The 19,632-nt window shown below is 39.2% G+C and overlaps 1 protein-coding gene across 1 annotated transcript in view; it reads left to right on the top strand.

Moving 5' to 3' along the window:
* Positions 1 to 261: 261 nt before the first annotated feature.
* The window catches only part of DGKE (diacylglycerol kinase epsilon), a gene marked incomplete at its 3' end in the record, with an annotated part of 25,159 nt that continues 5,788 nt past the window's right edge, over positions 262 to 19,632 (top strand). The window contains exons 1-10 of the mRNA XM_079725597.1: positions 262 to 731; positions 8,641 to 8,800; positions 10,360 to 10,479; positions 12,780 to 12,923; positions 13,168 to 13,325; positions 13,705 to 13,756; positions 15,039 to 15,152; positions 16,375 to 16,446; positions 19,142 to 19,269; positions 19,485 to 19,596. Of these exons, the coding sequence (XP_079581723.1) occupies positions 277 to 731; positions 8,641 to 8,800; positions 10,360 to 10,479; positions 12,780 to 12,923; positions 13,168 to 13,325; positions 13,705 to 13,756; positions 15,039 to 15,152; positions 16,375 to 16,446; positions 19,142 to 19,269; positions 19,485 to 19,596 (1,515 nt within the window). The 5' untranslated portion in view covers positions 262 to 276. The remainder of the gene's footprint in view (positions 732 to 8,640; positions 8,801 to 10,359; positions 10,480 to 12,779; positions 12,924 to 13,167; positions 13,326 to 13,704; positions 13,757 to 15,038; positions 15,153 to 16,374; positions 16,447 to 19,141; positions 19,270 to 19,484; positions 19,597 to 19,632) is intronic.

The following is a 19,632-nucleotide window of genomic DNA, read 5'->3' as shown; positions in this document are numbered from 1 at the left end:
GGTGGCCGGGCCCGAGGAGGAGGGAGGGGACGGAGCGTGACAGCCCTGGGCGCCGCCCCCTCGGCGCCGCAGGTCCGCGGCCGGGCGACCCGGAGGCACTGGGGTCGGGCCGCGGGGAAGACGGCGCGCGTGCCCCTCCTTGGAGAGAGCAGAGCCATCTGGGCCGACGGCGCTTTGGGGATCCCCTAAAAGGTAGGAAGGAGGGCGGGACGGGGACAGCGAGCCCGAGGTGGACCCGCCCGTGTCTCTCCTAGTTAGAAATAGTCCTTGGGGAAGATGGAAGGGGAGAAGCGGCCGGCGCCCTACGAGGGCCTGTTTGCGGACTGGCACCTGGTCCTGTGGACGCTGTGCTCGGTGCTGCTGCCCGTGGTCATCACCTTCTGGTGCAGCCTCCAGCGGTCGCGCCGGCAGCTGCACCGCAGGGACATCTTCCGCAAGAGCAAGCATGGGTGGCGCGACACGGACCTGTTCAGCCATCCCACCTACTGCAGCGTGTGCGCGCAGCACATCCTGCAGGGCGCCTTCTGCGACTGCTGCGGGCTGCGCGTGGACGAGGGCTGCCTCAAGAAGGCCGACAAGCGCTTCCACTGCAAGGAGATCATGCTCAAGAATGACAGCAAGGCCCTGGACGCCATGCACCACCACTGGATCCGGGGCAACGTGCCCCTGTGCAGTTACTGTGTGGTTTGCAAGCAGCAATGCGGCAGTCAACCCAAGCTCTGCGATTACAGGTACGGCCTTTGTGGGTACTGATTGTCCCGCAATGCTTGGAAGGAGTCAGGATTTCAAAGAGTGGGCGTAGCAGCCTGCTTTGATCTCCATAAATGGCCTCAACTGCCCACTTAGAGGACACAAGTTAATAAATAGCCCTGGTATTATATACAGTGAGGCAGCTTTGCAATAGTCATTTGCCTCGTTGGTTCATCTAGCCTACACTCCTTAGCCACCTTGCCCTTTTGGGTAATAAAACTTGGCTCTTAACTTTCATCCAGAGGTCTCTAAGTGCCACATACTTTATGGCCACTGTATGTTATATTTTAGCTTTTGTTTCTATTGTTTAGCTCCATTTTGCATGAGGAAAAATGAAGTATGAACAAATTAACTTTTCCCTAGAGTCTCAAAACTGATTCATCCTGGGTATTTGTTATGAATGTACAATGAAAACAAGTGTCATTCCAGGGGAGCACTTTAAGTATCTTTTCTAATCTATATTCGGTGCTATAGTGAAATACACTCCAAAAAAACACTCCTTTTGCCAGATGGTCTTTCAGGACCTGTAGCATCTTAGACAAGTGACTTTGATTAATCCAAGAACATTTTAATAGCTTTTAAATACACACTGGACAACACATTTGTGTTCTTAAATATTGTTTGAAAATAGGTGAAGATGTCCTTTGCTCATGTTAGAGGTTGGTAATAAAAGGGGATGCTGCTTTGCAGATTATCTGTTCTAACTCATTTTACATTTGAGAAGATTTGATAGTTCAGAGAAATTTACTCAGTGGTAGAGTAGAACTGGCATCCTGGATTTCTAACCCCCAGTACAGGGTTAGGAATACTAATCCCTAGCCTCTTCTCTGCCTTAAGCCTGGACATCTTCATTGTGATGGGTTTTGTTTCTGACAAGTTGAAAGGTCCCTAAACATGTTTAAGAACAGAAATAGAAAGCTGGCATGAGATAGCAAGTTACTTTTTTGATTATATTTTGTTTATTTTATTTAAAAATCCTTTTTTAAATTAGCATGAGCATTGTTATATCAACAATTATTTTTAAATCTTATTTTAAATAATTTTATACTTCAGATGTAGACTTTAAAAGTTACCGAAATATATACTTCAAACAACTACAGAGATTTATAACCATTTTTACTTGATATCTTTCAAATTTAGATGTCTTTTTGGCATCAGTGAGAGCTAGGTTACCAGTGTCTTTTAAAAAATGTCATAATTGTCTCCCTAGTTAAGCTTCAGTCTTGGAGAATTGGGATTAGTTGGAAAGAAGGCATGAATTGAATATTGTTTTATTTCCTTCCCTTCTTTGTGTCTGTGCAGAATTCGATTAAAATGGCTTCTATAAATATCTTAACTGCATTTCATATACTCCTTAACAAATAATCATAATGCTCTGATTCTCCAACCAAATGATCTTTCTAGAAATGCATATGTGATTGGGGTTTCTTCTCTGTTTAAAACCCTTCAATTACCCCCATCACTTAAAGTGATGGTCTTTCAGTGTTAACTCCAAGTGTTTAACGTGGTATACAAGGTCCTCGTGCTCTCTGGACCCTGCCTGCCCGTCTAGTCTTATCTACCACCATCTGCATTAAACTTTATGCACCAGCAACATCAAGCTGGTTGTGGTTTCCTTTAAATACCCTTTTCATACTACCCTCTTTTCCCTCAAGGCTTAAGTATCCTTCTCCTGGCTAGCTTCTAGGCATCCTTTAAAGATTTTTTTTTTTACTTTACTTTATTTGGCTGCGCCGTGTCTTAGTTGCAGCATGCGGGATCTTTTAGTTGCGGCATGCAGGATCTAGTTCCCTGACCAGGGGTCGAACCCTGGCCCCCTGCATTGGGAGTGCAGAGTCTTAACCACTGGACCACCAGGGAAGTCCCTCTAGGCATCCTAATGACTCATCTTGTGCCCTTTACTCCAGGAACACTTCCCTAATCTAGCCAACCTAATGACTCTAGGCGTCCTAATGACTCATCTTGTGCCCTTTACTCCAAGAACACTTCCCTAATCTACTCACCCCTGCCCCCAATTTTTCCTTCTTAATGATGACATCATATCCTTATCTCAGTAGTTCTCAGAGTAAGGTCCCCAGACGAGCAGCATCAGTATCACTTGGAAACTTGTTACAAATGCAAATTCTAACACAGATTTAGATTTAGCACACAAAATTAAAATAAAATATTTGTATTTAATACAAAATAAAATGTTTGCAATATTTGAGACATACTTAGACCATAAATTATTTGTTGTTTATCTGTAATTCACATTTAACTGAGCATCTTCTATTTTTCCTGGTAGTGTTAGCCCCAGCCCAGACACACTGAATCAGAAACTTGGGCTGGCAACCAACAATCTTTGCCTAACAGGCCCTGCAGATAATTCTAAAGTTTAAGAACCACTGCTATATTTATGTACTTCTTAAACATGAGCCTCTGTCCTTAAGTTTGTATTCCCTCCTTTGAGCACAGTGAACATGGCAGTGAGTGACAGGTCTTTTCTGCCTTAGCTTGTTCTTACTGGTTACTGAGCAGTCTGTTCCCAGCATGCTGGAACTCCTCACCCATGATAAAAATGGTTCCTGTATAATTTAGGAAGTGTTTATTTTTCCCAGGAGAAGAGAGCACAGTGTCCTGAAGTAGTACGTATTTTGCAATATTCTGATTTATTTTAGCAGATAATTTTATGCAGGATTACAGTCTGCTGTGACCTTCTGTAGGAATGAGATATTTTGGAAAAAGGAACAGAATAAATATATACAACCTTTAAACACAGACCAGACTGTCCCTCTCTGGATTTTATCCAGCCCTGGGGAGGGCTCCTTCTGTGTCTGCATCACATTCTTGGGAAGTCTAAGAGTTCAAGTGAACTATGAAGACTGTTCAACAAGGTAGCATTTTGAAGGGGCCATATGGCAGGCGGTAACTGATTTTAAAGGCTACGAGAATAAGTGACAAAGGACTTTTAATTTATACTCACTGTCATTATTTAGTTTTCACATATTAAGCGTATATTGTGTGCCAGGCACTGTGCTGGATCCTGTTTTCCCTGTAGGCTTCTTTCTTTTCTGTGTTTTCCTGCCTCTGCTCAACCACGGCAGAGTATGTCTGCACCTGGTGTCGTCTTACCACTGCTCCCCACACTTCTTCTGTTTCTTCTAACCTCTCTTCTGACTAAAATAGGAAATTAAGTTCTATTTTTAAGTATTCGTGATGTTTATTGAATAAACCTTTGTCCCTTATAGCGTTCTGTCTCTCATTAAGAAAACTTTTTGGTTTATATTGTATTTTTATTTATAAAAACCTTTATAAAACACTTTTTTATTTATAAAAAAACTTTAATTTATAAGGCCTTTTCTTCATTACACCCCCTTCCACACACACACACACACACACACACACACACACACACACACAGAGTGATTAATAAAACAAGCTTCTGACTCTTAGAAGGTAATTACATTGGCAGCTTTACTCTAGGCTTTGATCTTAAACTTTATGATTCTGGGTTCTAATGTTTATTCATTTCATTAATTATCTGAAACAATGAAAGGATACCAGGTTATCTTCTGGAGCAGAGGTGAGCATCCTTTTTCTGTAAGGAGCCAAAACTAAGTATTTCAGGCTTTGCAGACCATGTGGTCTGTTATAATTACTTCACTCTACCATCCATCATAGTACAAAACTAGCAACAGACAGGACATAAATGAATGGCGTAGCTATATTCCAATAAAACTTATTCACAAAATTAGGAGGCAGATGTATTTGTAGTTTGCCAGCCCCATTCTAGTGTGAATTTCATAGATGACCATCTCAGCTTCATATATAATTCTGTTGCCTCTTCCAGCATACTAAAGAAGAGAGCTATTGTGAACAGGTAACTTTAGAGAAAACTTTTTTTTTTTAATAAAACAGTCATACTCCTGCACAAGAATGGCACATAGGGTAATGTTCTGTGTCTTCATAAGGATAAGTTACATAATTATGTTTACTTGTCAAAACTCAGCAGATGTACATATTTGTACATTTCATCATATATAAATTTTTTTTTTTTTTTTTTTGCGGTACGCAGGCCTCTCACTGTTGTGGCCTCTCCCGTTGAGGAGCACAGGCTCCAGACATGCAGGCTCAGCAGCCATGGCTCATGGGCCCAGCCGCTCCACGGCATGTGGGATCTTCCCGGACCGGGGCACGAACCCGTGTCCCCTGCATCGGCAGGCGGACTCTCAACCACTGCACCACCAGGGAAGCCCCATCATATATAAATTTTACATTGAAAGAAAAAAACCTATAAACAAATACTGAACTCAAGGTAATGATATGCCTGCTTGCCGAGGTGTTTAGGAGATATTCTAATGTCTGTGATTTATTTTTAATGCACCAAAAATAAGATAGATTAATGGATAGCTAGAAATGAAACAGAGCAATTACAGTTAATATATTAATGCTGGAATATAGGTGGTGGGCTTACCTGTGTTCCTGTAAAAAAAATTTTTAATGCAAAAACACTTAAAAAAGCAAGGAACTAATAAAGACCTACTGTATAGCACAGGGAACTCTACTCAGTACTACTCTGTAATGGCCTATATGGGAAAAGAATCTAAAAAAGTATGGATATATGTATAACTGATTCACTTTGCTGTACACCTGAAACTAACACAACATTGTAAATCAACTATACTCCAATAAAAATTAAATATATGTATGTGTGTGTGTGTGTGTGTGTGCGTGCGTGTATAAAAGCAAGGAGACTGTCATTTTTTTTTTGGAAATACTTGCTGAAGTATTGAAAGGTGAAATCTCATAATGTCCATAATTTACTTTCAAATGATTCAGCAAAATATGAGTTTATTTTGAAAGAGAAAAAGAAAATGTGGAAGAAAATGTTACTTAAGAATCAGAGTTAAGGGTTGGTTTAAGGGTATTCATTTTGCTATTCTTTTGACTTCTGTGTAGGTTTAAAATTTTTCCAAAAAAGTTGGGGAAAGACTAAAGATCATAAACAATCAAAGACATGACTGCTAAAACTAAAGTATCAAGATATTATTAGTAATGTCTTATTTTCCCATCAGGTTTGAAATCTAGGTCAAATAAAATACCAATTACAAAATATATAACGAGAACAGGTCTCGATTTTGATTGTGGTATTTCTCAGGAAAAATATAAAGCTGAATAAGGAGTAAGTATTTTGGCTTTACTTTTACAGAGCAAAGGCTGATAATAGCCATCACCTTGGTTAAAAGAGTCTTTTCTGGGGCTTCCCTGGTGGCGGAGTGGTTGAGAGTCTACCTGCCGACGCGGGGTACACGGGTTCGTGCCCCGGTCCGGGATGAACGGCTAGGCCCGTGAGCCATGGCCGCTGAGCCTGCGCGTCCGGAGCCTGTGCTCCGCAACGGGAGAGGCCACAACAGTGAGAGGCCCGCGTACTGCAAAAAAAGAGTCTTTTCTGAAATTTATGAGAACTTATTAAATGATAAAGGTGTCACAAATCAGTGGGATAGAAAAGATTACTTTATAAATCGTGCTAGGACAAGTGCTCTTTGAGGAAATAAAAGTTGACTCTTCATATCACACTCTATACCAAAATAAACTCCAGATGGATTGAAGCAGGAGTTCTTAGTTCATAGATAGATAAGGTTCCAGGAAGCCTGACACTTTGATGAGATTCTCAGTGGAATCTGTAGCCCCAGAAGGTTTAAGAAGCACTGAATTAAAGGCATAAATATGAAAACTGAAGTGTGAGGGGGGAATAGCTATAGGCGAATATCTAATTTGGAAGGGTAAAGGACTTCAGAGCATGAAAGCATTTAAATAAGCCACAAAGGGAAATACAGATCTGTCTAGCAAAAAAATAAACTAAAGTACATTAAAAGGTAAATATAAGAGAAAAGTGAAATGTTTGCAATAACTATGACAGAAAAGTTGATATCCTACATAAATAAATATGATATATCCATGTGATATAATATTAATACATTCTTAACAAGCCATGTTTTTTAAAAAATACTTAATGGCATAGGACAGGATTCATGATACAATTTCCAAAGAAAAGTACTGTCCAGATATATATATAAAAATACATCATATCCCTAACCTGAAAAATAAACATGTAGGGACTATAAAACTGAGAATAAATACATCAAAAAGTTAAGAGTAACTATCTCTGGATGACTTTTATGTCTTTCTGTATTCTCTAAATTCTAAAGCATAAGCCAATATCATCTAAAATACAGTTTTAAAAATTTATACAGGTAGTTCATGAATACATACTGGTGTTTAGAAACTTAAGCAATACAAAAGAACATAGGGTACAGAGAGAATGTTCTTCTCATCCCTCGGTCCCATTTTTCTTCCCAGAGGAAACCATTGTGAAATAATTCAGTGGGTTTCCTTTCAGGTTATTTTCAGTAATAATATACTAGTTTAATTAAAATAATAATAATAATAATAATAATATACTAGTTTAAAGTTAACAGTAGAGCAGTAGGTGGAGGTGGTATACTTTGGCTGCATGAGCAGTCTATCATCGTTTCTCAAGCTTAGGTTGAAAGCAAGTGTTAACAGGGTTATCATGCAAGTTAATTTACAGTTTTCCCTTTAACAGATCCTGCAGATAATTGTAATTTCAGCAGTAAATAGGATTCTTGAGTTAATAGCAGTAATTACTTGATAAAACTGAACATCCAGCTGAAAAAAAACTTTAAAATAGAAGTCCAAGAGAGTTGACCTTGGGGTGAAAGAGCGTTTATCCTCTTTTTTAAATTTATTTATTTAATTATAACCATTGTTTTCTGTTGACCTGTTTTTGTCTGTACAGTCAGATTTGCCTTATCTGTGAGTGGATTAAATACTTAGTAGATTAATAATAGAAACCCAGGGCCTTTGCCAGCACTATTCTCTGCTTGTTTCATGCATGCGTTCAAATGTAGAGGCAAATTTGAACATAAATATCTGTCTGTACTTCAGGTGCGAACATATAGATTAGTTTCATATTAACTGCCAATAAGAAGTTGACTATTTTATTATATTTGCTAAAGTGTTCACAGATGGTTATAAGTCAGGAGGTTTTCAAACTGGACCCTGAGGAACTCTTTTAAGGACCCAGGCCAGTGGGGCATTTAAGCTGAAGGCCTTCAGGCCTCAGGAACCTATTCCAGCCAAAGCACAAATCGATAGTACACAAAACCATTGTTCTAGACCAGCTTTGTTTATGTGGGTTATATCTACCACGTTGTAAATTAAAACTGAGAAATTGTTTAAATATTCATTTTAAAAATAACAATAATGGTAACAAAATATTTTTGTGAAAATTTAGTGAGAAGATTGGCATCGTTTTACTTTTTTGGTACATTTCTTTGGTGCGTAAGTCAGCTAGCACCTCCTATCTACTTCTGCATTCAGTCTGTTGATTTAGCACATATCATATAGCTTCCGGAAAACTCCACTGTATACTTTGGATAGAATGAAGGTGAAATAACATATTGTTATTAAAATGATTTTAACCTCAGAGACACCCTGAAAGGATCTTCCCCAGACCGCACTTTAAGAACCACCGTTAGATTAAACAGTCAAGTATGCTCAAAGTTTATTGTTCTAGGGACTTCCCTGGTGGTCCAGTGGTTACGACTCTGCACTTCTACTGCAGGGGGCACGGTTTTGATCCCTGGTCAGGGAATTAAGATCCCACATGCCACATGGCCCCCCCCCCAAAAAAAGGGGCATTAAAAAAAAAGTTTATTGCTCTATTTTCACTGTGCAGATACAATTATAAATTTTTAATTTGCCAGATTTTTTCATTGGTGATGAAATTACTATTTCAGTTTTTTTTGACAAAAATGACCGGTTTGCAGATGAGTAAGGTTGTGGTTTAAAGTTAATTATATTGTCTTTGTTTTTTTCTCCCCTCAGGTGCATTTGGTGTCAGAAAACAGTACATGATGAGTGTATGAAAAATAGCTTAAAGAATGAACAGTGTGATTTTGGAGAATTCAAAAACCTCATCATTCCACCAAGTTATTTAACCTCCATTAATCAGATGCGTAAAGACAAAAAAACAGATTATGCAATGGTAATCAGAGTTTACTTTTCCTTATGTAACTGATTTCCAAAAAGTTATTTATGTCAGTGTATGAAACACAACTGTGTGTGTGAGAAGAATCATTATGGTAAGCCATAATACCCTACCCACTTTCTAAAGATGTGCCACAAATTTTGGCACTTGAGTTCTTTCAGGTCTAAAAGGAAATTGGAATATGTTATATTAGTGGTTCCTAAATCACTGAGTCCAAATCACTTGAGGAGCTTTTTAAAAATACAGACTTCTGAGCCCACCTCCATCACCATGTTTGATTTAGTAGATCTAGGGTAAGTCCCAGGAATCTGTATTTTTTTAGAGTCCTCAGATGAGTCTGATGAACAGCTGGATTTGGGATTCATGATTATTGTCAGTGAAAAGAAAACAGATTTTCCTCACACGTTGTTCTAAAAGAATTTTTTCGTTTGGAACCTCACGTAGGGTGCCTGGAGATAAGTTTATGTTGCACGTTAGATGCTCCCACAGATAATGGTGAGCATTAAAGCTGTTGACAATACTTGGCAGTATGTATGTGTATGAAAATTGGTACAAACATCTTTCAGTCTTCATGTAGCTCTGAAGGAAAAACTGTAAAATCTGCATTTATTTCCTACTTGAATGTCCCAAAGTAGTTAAACTGTTTCATTCTAAAACTAAATTGTGTTTTTTCCAAGTTCGGATTTTATATCTTAAATGTCATCTTTGTCAATATTCCTGCAAAAGAAAGAGGGCTGTTAAAATTTGAAAACATGTTTAATGTTGTTGTGATACTTTTTTTTAAATGGACAACCCTTATGTATCTGAATTCAGTCTGAGATCATAGGGGCTGAGAATCATTCAGTAAAACCGTGGAACATCTTCATTAATGTTATATCCTCAAGGAGAAGGGGAGAGGAAAGAAGTGGTTAGATTGGAGAAACATTAATTTCATTTGACTTTGGGCTTTGTACAGTTCTGGATTCTTGAATCTATTTCTGAATACCCCATTAAAAAAAAAGCTTGAAAATTAGAATTCATCCAGAAAAGGACAGGGTTAAGAGAGCAGAGAAAATCAGTGTCCATTCTATGAAGGGTTGAAACGTGTTGCCTGGGAGACAAGACTAATAAACGATGTAATGCTTCAGGTGTTTGAACACAACAGTTGTATGGAAGAACAAATGAAATTATTCCTTGCCTCAGGAATCAAAAGTAGAACAATGAAAGTTATTGAAAGACAGATTTTTAACTCAATTTAAGTCAGAACTTTCTAATAATTTGATTTAGCAGTGGAATGGGCCGCCTTGTTAGTGAGTTCCCTCTTACATGAGTATCCAAGTATATACTGGAAGACTTATCTAGAATAATGTAGAAGAGAATTATATATTAAGCAGAAATTAGTTCATTTCTAAGGAACTTTTCCATTCTTAGAATTCTTTGATTTTTATATTGTATCGATTGGGATAGTTGTTGTTCTCTCAGCAAATTTACAGCACGGTTGTTATTAAGAAATGAAAAACTTATTGCTCACCATCTTTGAGATATTAAGGTCTTTTCACGCACGTTAATTTTTTTAGCTAGCGTCTAAGCATGGAAAGCAGTGGACTCCATTAATAATCCTGGCCAACTCTCGTAGTGGAACTAATATGGGAGAAGGACTGCTGGGAGAATTCAGGATCCTCCTAAATCCCGTACAGGTAACCAAAGAGAAAACCTTCCTTTCTGTATTAATCTTTTCATTTTTAGTTTTACATTTTCCCTAAATTGTAATGGTTGTTAATGCTTGAAACCGGTAATCATCTGATTGTAGGGAAGAATAATAATTATGAAAGTACTGAGCCATTCAAATATGTGGGGAAAGAGGGGTTCTCATGGTGGGGATGTAAAATGCTGCAGCAACTTTAGAAAACACTTGGACAATTTCTTAAAAAGTCAAACAGGGACTTCCCTGGTGGTCCAGTGGCTAAGGCTCCATGCTCCCAGTCAGGGGGCCCAGGTTCGATCCCTGGTCAGGGAACTAGATCCCACATGCCACAGCTGAAAGATCCCACACACCGCAACTCAAGATCCAACAGCGCCGCACTGAAGATCCTGCATGTGGCAACGAAGATCCCGCGTGCCACAGCTAAGACCCAGCGCGGCCAAATAAATAAATAGATATTCCTTTAAAACAAAAAAGTCAAACATAAATTTACCGTACCCCCTAGAACTTCTAGGAATCTACCCAAGGGAAACAAAAATATATATCCCACAAACACTTTTATGCAAATGTTCATAGCAGCATTATTCATAATAGCCAAAAAGTGAAAATACCCCACTGTCCATCAGTCGGTGGCTGGATAAAACAAAATGTGATATACCCATATGAATGGAATATTCAGTGATAAAAAGGAACTACTGATACATACATACATACTACAATAAACGAACCTCAAAAACATGCTGAGTGCAAGAAGCCCAGTGCAGGGGACCCACATTGTGTGATTCCATTTATATGACATGTTCAGAAAGGGTAAATCTATAGAAACAGAGAGTAAAACAGTGATTGCTGGAAATTGGGAGTAATCGCACACCGACATTTTTAAATGTAAGAATAAAAGACTCAGACCATTAAGACTGAGCTGACATGCTAGCAGCTTCTATTTTGAAAAACTAAACAACTCATTGTGCAACAATCATAAATGCAATAACTTTCCTTTCTAATTTGTAATTTTCCCTTTCAACATTGCACAACTTAAGGAAATATAAAAATAATTTTAAAAGGAAAGAGAAAGGGGAGTTCCCTGGCTGTCCAGTGGTTAGAACTTGGCACTTTCACTGCTGTGGACTGGGGTTCAGTCCCTGTTCAGGGAACTAAGATCCTGCAAGTCACGTGGTGGAGCCAAAATAAATAAATGAATAAAATTTTAAAATAAAAGGAGGGGCTTCCCTGGTGGCACAGTGGTTTAGAGTCCGCCTGCCGATGCAGGGGACACGGGTTCGTGCTCTGGTCCGGGAAGATCCCACATGCCGCGGAGCGGCTGGGCCCGTGAGCCATGGCCGCTGAGCCTGCACGTCCGGAGCCTGTGCTCTGCAACGGGAGAGGCCACAACAGTGAGAGGCCCGCGTACCGCAAAAAGAAAAAAAAAATCACCTGCATTATCTCCACACAAATACATCAGTTGTTTTCATTTGTCCATGTTCTTTCCATGAATTGTCTGGGCATTTACATATTAGCATTTCTGTAACAATAATCTAGGTACAAGTTTACATTCTGTTTTTTTTACCTAAAAGTATATTTTTCTGTGTTGCAACATAGTCCTCATAATTATGTATGAAATGACTAAGAAATCATCAAATGGATATATCCATATTTATCCAGTCTCCTGCTGTTGGAGGTCAAGTTTCTCTCTAAGGTTGTGCAATTATAAATAATGCCACACTAAATATCTTTACACACAGGGCATTTTCGTCTTTTGAAATATTTTCCTAGATCATTTACAGAATTATAGGTATCAAGGATCCTTTCACCTTTATGTCATTTTATGCATATTGCAGAATTGTTTTCCAGAAATTGGTACTAACTTGCAGTAGTAATGGAGTTTTTAAATCCAGTATAAAATATGAAGCTATGAAGCACTAGTTAAAGGTGAACTTAGCACAGCCTGGTTTTATGTGAACAGCAAAGAGGCAGTACTGTATAGTGGATAAACTACAGGATTGAATTTGTATGTCAGCACCTAATTATCAGAGGAAGCGTAGGCAAGTTATTTAACCTTCCTGTGCCTCCATTTCCTGGTCAGTAGAATGAGGTTTACTCGTGCTTTGTAGGGTCAGCATTGGGATGATCCACAGTGAATATAGTCTGGCATAGTGCCTGGCATATTGTTAAAGATAAACGCATCGTAGCCAGTATTGTTATTTAAGCATATCTATGTACTCATCTAGAAGGAAATTATCCTCACAGATGGATGACAGAGTTGGATAAAATAATTTTTTCCTTTTCTTTCGCGTCTAGGTTTTTGATGTTACTAAAACTCCCCCTGTCAAAGCCCTACAACTTTGTACTCTTCTTCCCTGTTACTCAGCTCGAGTCCTTGTTTGTGGAGGGGATGGGACTGTGGGCTGGGTCCTGGATGCAGTTGATGAAATGAAGATTAAGGTATCCACCTTTAAGACCTACTTGCCTTTCCCAGAAGCACTTCTAAGATAACTATACAGTATTTGTGCTTATATTTTTTATTATGCAGATGAGTATTAGAAGACATTGCCAATTTTAAATATTGTTATTGAGCAGTTATTATTATGTTTGTATCTTTATTGCCTTGGCTTTAAATTTTACCAAATACTATTACCCTACAAATAGTCTGAAGAGAAAAATCAAAAATATATCTTCTATGTTGTAGGGACAAGAGAAATACATTCCACAAGTTGCGGTCTTGCCTCTGGGAACAGGCAACGATCTATCTAATACCTTGGGTTGGGGTACAGGCTATGCGGGAGAAATCCCAGTCGCACAAGTCTTAAGAAACGTGATGGAAGCAGATGGAGGTAAACTAGATAGGTAAGTTATACTTCCCCCCAAAAGTAGATTTCTTGAGCTTTGGGAATATTGTTTGGATTATAAATGAAGACTTGTATAGTTATAAAGTTAAATGTAATTTAAATGTAAAAAGCCATGTTAGTTGTACTTATACATGGATACTGATGTTTTATTTTGTTGCTGTATATTTTGTTGTTACGTAAGGACTGAAGTCATAAATTAGGCTGAGTACTCATTTCAGAACTTACATACTTACTTAAATGTGCTTATTTCTCCAAATGCTATTTTAATAGAAGAACCTCATCTACCAGGCATCCAGAGTTGATTGGTAACAGTTATAGTTAATTGGCAGTTAATTTGGTAACAATTACTGATTCTTTTTTTAACTTCTTTTTTTTAGATGGAAAGTTCAAGTAACAAATAAAGGATACTACAACTTAAGAAAACTCAAGGTATGTTTTTAGGGCTGCAGTTTCGAGTGGTCTCAACAAGCATGATGGAGTGCTTCCATTGTGGTGCTGTGGTGGGACACAGCGACAGGTCCTTATCTCTAGGGAGCTGGTTATGAAATAGGCTGGGGGTGTGCCTGGTTCCACCCTGGTAGATCAGGCTGGAAATATTTCAGGGGAAGTGACCTGGGAGTTGGTCCTTAAAATGTAAATACAATTTAGATCAAGAGAGAAAGGAGCAAAAGGCTTCCCGGGTGGAGGAAATAGAGACGAGAGGGTGCACATCATGGTTAGTAAATAGCAAATAATACAGAGATAGCAGAGCTGTATTTTTAAAAAGATACTCTGGAGATAGTGTGAAAATAGCTTAGAAACCTGCACTATGACCCAAAAAAAGGGAATCTTAGGCTGAGGACAATTCAGAGACGTTTTAGAGGTGGAAATGATCAAGACTTGGCAGTTGGGAGGGTGGAAGGGAGGGAGACACAAGAGGGAAGAGATATGGGAACATATGTATATGTATAACTGATTCACTTTGTTATAAAGCAGAAACTAACACACCATTGTAAAGCAATTATACTCCAATAAAGATGTTAAAAAAAAAAAAAAAACTAAAATGAAACTGATACCCTGAAAAAAAAAAAAAGACTTGGCAGCTGATTGGTATTAGGGGAAGCAAGAAAAAACATTACTACCAGATTTCTAGTTTTTATAACGGGATGTATAGAAGTGTCATTAACCAAGATAAGAAAAATCGAGTTTCAGGTTTGAATAGGAAAAAAATGCGTTAAGATTTTGGGCATGTCACCCTTGAGTCTGTGGCCCACTGAACAAGAAGTCAGAAATGCAAGCTTATTGCTCAGGAAGAAGATTAAGTGCAGCTAGGTTGAGGGAATCCAGGCTGGATTGGGAAGTAAAGTTAAGCGGTGACCAATAGCCTGATTGAGACTGAAAAAGCTGAGAGCCTGAGAGTTGCAATGGAAGTAAAAAGCAAAGTAATGGGAACACAGGAGTGGAAAGCCTGGGTGCAAAGTAGAGCCGTTTAGATGTAGCCTATTAACCAGAAATGGAAAGTGAAATGTATATCTTATAGGATCAGCCTTTGAACTGAAGCTTTATCTCTGGAAACTTCACTGGATAGCATAAAATAACTCTACGCAAAAAGTGAATGCAGAAAGTACTTAATTTTCATAAAGAACACAAAGACTAAGATTTACATATTTATTATATAACACAGGCTTGGATGGAAGCATAATCTGTTGCTTATTTTTACCCTTTTCCATAGGAATTCACAATGAACAACTATTTTTCTGTTGGACCTGATGCTCTTATGGCCCTCAATTTTCACGCTCATCGTGAGAAGGCACCATCTCTGTTTTCTAGCAGAATTCTTAATAAGGTGTGTTGGATAAAATAACCTTTCCTGCTTATCACCTAAGGTACAGTAAAAATCAAGAGTTCAATTATATCTAGCACTCTTTCAACTAGATTGAGATAGAACTAACTTATGGAAACATTTACCTGTTCTGTTTTATGTAAGACTGTCAAATTAGATCCTTAAATGTATTTTATTAAAGTATTTCATAACCATGACAAAATATTTTTAACTCAGAGTTGGAATGTTTTATAGCGTATTTCGCTTAGATGGCAACTAAATGGAATATATGAGAGCTTATCTTACTTAAATGGCAAGTAGAATTGGAAATAAATTTAGGCAAGATAAATTTTTGGTGAAGCCATTAATGGAAAACTAGATTCCATTGGCCTGAAAAAACTCTAAAAAAAGGAGCAGTTTGTTTACCACACTTTTTTTTTTTTTTTTTTTTTTTTTTTTTTTTTTTTTTTGCGGTACGCAGGCCACCACGGAGCACAGGCTCCGCGGCCATGGCTCACGGGCCCAGCCGCTCCGCAGGATGTGGGATCTTCCCAGACCGGGGCACGAACCCGTGTCCCCTGCATGGGCAGGCGGACTCTCAACCACTGCGCCACCAGGGAAGCCCTGTTTACTACACTTTTAACTGAGATCATCTCTGGTTTCTAGTACAATTGATTCCTTTGGTGGAAATTTTGTCTTCGAATTTTTTTAATGACTTTTGGTGATTGAGCAATAGGATGCAAAAAATAGATGCAAAACAATTTTGTTCCTGGTTCTGTTTTACAAATAGCTCTCTTTTATTAATATAGTTACTAAGTCAGTAAGAATTGCTGTTTATACAGTTGCTAATTAACATCTCAGTGCTTCCATCAACCTTTCTGTGTTCAAAAGTGATTATAAAATGTTGGCTAGATTTACCTGTGTTACTTTCATTAAGTAATCTGAAGTACTAGGAAAAGGTGGAATTTTCTAGTTTTAACACAGTGTTGCTTTATAAGGTGTACCTTTTTGGATAAACTGGGAGAAAACAGCATTTAAGCACAAACCACCCCCTCCTACGTTCCCCTGAAAACACGGGCTAATTAAACTCAGAAGTAATGGTGCCCCTTCTGCCATCTGTGTCTAGTCCACTCTCTGGATACATGACTCAACCATCACGTCAGGGAGCTTTCGTTCAGTGTCTTTTTCTTGCTTACAGGGCTTGCTAGATTGCTTTAATATCATATTTTCTGTCCATTTCTCATAGGCTGTTTACTTATTTTATGGAACCAAAGACTGTTTAGTGCAAGAATGTAAAGATTTGAATAAAAAAGTTGAGGTAAGCTTTTAAACTTTTAGGTGGTCTCTGGATTATGAACTTTTTTTTTAACGAAAATGCTGAATTTTCTATTAACATATTTTGCAAACACACAGGGAGTATTTATTGTGTACCAGACACTTTACTAAGTGATTTATACACATTTTCCCACTGAATTCTCACTACAACCTGTAAGGCAGGTACTATTATATTCCCATCTCGCAGAAAACTATTTGAAATTAAATAACTTGCCCACATTCACAAAGTGCCCAAGGATATAGGTAACCAGGATTTGAACCCGGGATTATGTAACTCCAGAGTCTGTTACATAGACAGACTCTGAACAGCGTCCATGTGAGTTCTCTGACACAGTGCCTAACTCATCATGTACTCTCAGAGGAAGTTTAAGCCCAAAGTTTAACTCCTATTATGGTTGTGATGTATCTCTTTTACATACTAAAGCAAAATAGAAATGTATGAGCAATAAAGATAGGATATTCATGATTGCTTATTGCTACAGCACTCCTGACATCACGATATGGCAAAGTTTTATATGTATTCCTTGCTTGCTTCAGAAAAGAATCTGTAATGGTTAATAGCAACGGCAAAGACATTAATACAGAGAAACCTAGAACTACTAAAATAAGTAAAAAAGGGGACTTCCTCCGCAGTCCAGTGGTTAAGACTCCACACTTCCACTGCAGTGGGCGTGAGTTTGATCCCTGGTTGGGGAACCAAGATCTCACATACCATAGCTCAGCCAAAAAAAAAAAAAAACAGTAAGAAGGGAAGAGCCAAACAACAAACAACTTAGGGAAAGAGTGAAAAATGAGCCAAGAGGGAGGAGCCTGACTATATACTCACCAGGGAAAGCTGCTGCGGTGAGGTAGACGCTGAGCTCACGTCCCAGGAGGAATGGCGAGGGTTGCCATAAAAAATGTTTCCTTCTGCTGTATCATATTTCCTTTTTCCTGGGCTTTGATAACAGGGGTAGAGTGAAGCATACAAGGTAGCACTTTTTTTTTTTTTGGTCTAATAGTTTATTTATACAAAAATTATTTGTGAAACCACCTACAAAATGCCAGGCACTGTTCTAGGTACTAGCTGTACAGTGATAAATCCCTTGGTCTCACTAAGTTTACAGTCTGGAGAGAAGAAAGACATTTAAATCATATTGCAATATGGCATGAGAAGTGATCTGATAAGGAACATATGCAGTCTTAGAGGAATAGATAAGAGCAGTACATAGCCCAGGGACTGGAAACTGTCTAGGGAAAGTGACTGACAAGGAAGTTTTCTGGAAGAAGTGACAAGCTGCAGTCTGCAAATTAAATAAAACTTAGCTAAGTGAAGAGAGGTGAAAATCATTCTAGGCTTAGAACAGCATGTGCCGAGGCCCAGAGACAAGAGAGAACGTGACATATTTGAGTGTGTTCAAGCTGGACCAGAGCTTGCGGGAGAGAAAGGGGTAAGAGCTGAGGCTGGAGAGATGGACAGAGGCCCAGATCACAGAGGAACTTGTGACTTGTTAAGGAACTTGGATTTCATCATGAGCACTGGATTTCATCGTGAGCACTGAGTCAAGCCATTGAAAAGATGTAATAAGGGGATAAGTGTCAATCTAACCAGTCTTTGAGAGATGAATAAGAGGAGAGTAAAGCTAGAGAAATGATGGGCTGCTGGACTAGGGTACTGTCAAGAATGTTGGAGAGGGCTTCCCTGGTGGCGCAGTGGTTGAGAGCCCGCCTGCCGATGCAGGGGACACGGGTTCGTGCCCCGGTCAGGGAAGATCCCACATGCCGCGGAGCGGCTGGGCCCGTGAGCCGTGGCCGCTGAGCCTGCGCGTCCGGAGCCTGTGCTCCGCAACGGGAGAGGCCACAACAGTGAGAGGCCCGCGTACTGCAAAAAAAAAAAGAATGTTGGAGAAGGAGGGATACTTAGAAGAAGCAGCGTCAGTTGTTTTTAGTGATTAATTGGTACGGAGGGTAAAGGCCCAGAAGTCAAAGATAATTCCCAGGTTTCTGGTTAGGCTGCGGCGTTGGGGGCAGGGGGTGCTACTCTTTCTTGGGAAAGTAGATTGCAGAGAAGATGCTTAACTCCGTTTTGTGCATGGGAGTTTTAGGTGCCACAGTCAGTTGGCAGTGTTTTGTGGGCAGTTAGATATATAGATCTAGCCCAGTTCACTTCCCTGGACAAGCAAAATAGAGCCATCAGCACAGAGGTGGCAATTAACAAGACAGAAGTGGTTCGGATTTCAATCCAGAGTGTGTAGAGAAAAGAAAGGAGCCCAGTACATAGCTATGTGGAATGCCTTCAACGTGAAGTTGAGAGTAGTGACTGAGGGGGAACATCCAGAGAAGTAGTCTGGTTCCCAGAAAGCAAAGGAGGAGAATAATTCAGGAAAAGAGGAAGGGGTCAACAGTGTGAGGTGCTATTAAAACAGCAAGTTAGATAAAACCTGAAAATATAAAGGGATTCAACAAAAAAGGGTTTCTTTGATGACCTTGGTTTTTTAAATTTTTCATTTGTTATAATTCATTTATTACAGTAAACATTGAACGGGTGAGAAAGGCCAGATTACCTGGAGTGAGCAGTAGGAAGCAGTCTTCCTACCAGCTGTCACATCCTACGTATATGAAAATGGATGGGAATTCTGAGGGACTATGTCTGGAAGTAGCGTGCCCTGAAGTCACTTACTCCTTGTATTTCTTTAAAGCTAGAGCTGGACGGGGAGCGAGTAGAGCTGCCGGATTTGGAAGGTATCATCGTCCTGAACATTGGCTACTGGGGCGGTGGCTGCAGGCTGTGGGAAGGGATGGGAGACGAGACTTACCCTCTCGCCAGGTATGTACGTTTGCAAGCGGTTTTCTATGTCACTGGTTCCTGTGGTTCTTTGTAGACTTTTAACATTTTTCCCACAGATTTTCTTTATTGTATACCTTGTTAATATCAATACTTAATAAGTTGTTGGTCCACCTGTGTTAAAAAGTAATTGCCCTATTGGGGCTGATTTTATTTTATTGCATCACTTAATCCATATTTCCTTTGTCCAATTTTAGGCATGATGATGGTTTACTGGAAGTTGTTGGGGTATATGGGTCTTTCCACTGCGCTCAGATTCAAGTGAAACTGGCAAATCCTTTTCGAATAGGACAAGCACATACAGTGCGGGTAGGTGAAATATTGCTACAATGGACTAATTTGTCC

This window comes from Hyperoodon ampullatus (genome assembly GCF_949752795.1).
Source record: "Hyperoodon ampullatus genome assembly, chromosome: 19".
NCBI classification, from domain to species: Eukaryota; Metazoa; Chordata; class Mammalia; order Artiodactyla; family Ziphiidae; genus Hyperoodon; species Hyperoodon ampullatus.
This window is presented reverse-complemented; position numbering and strand designations above follow the sequence as displayed.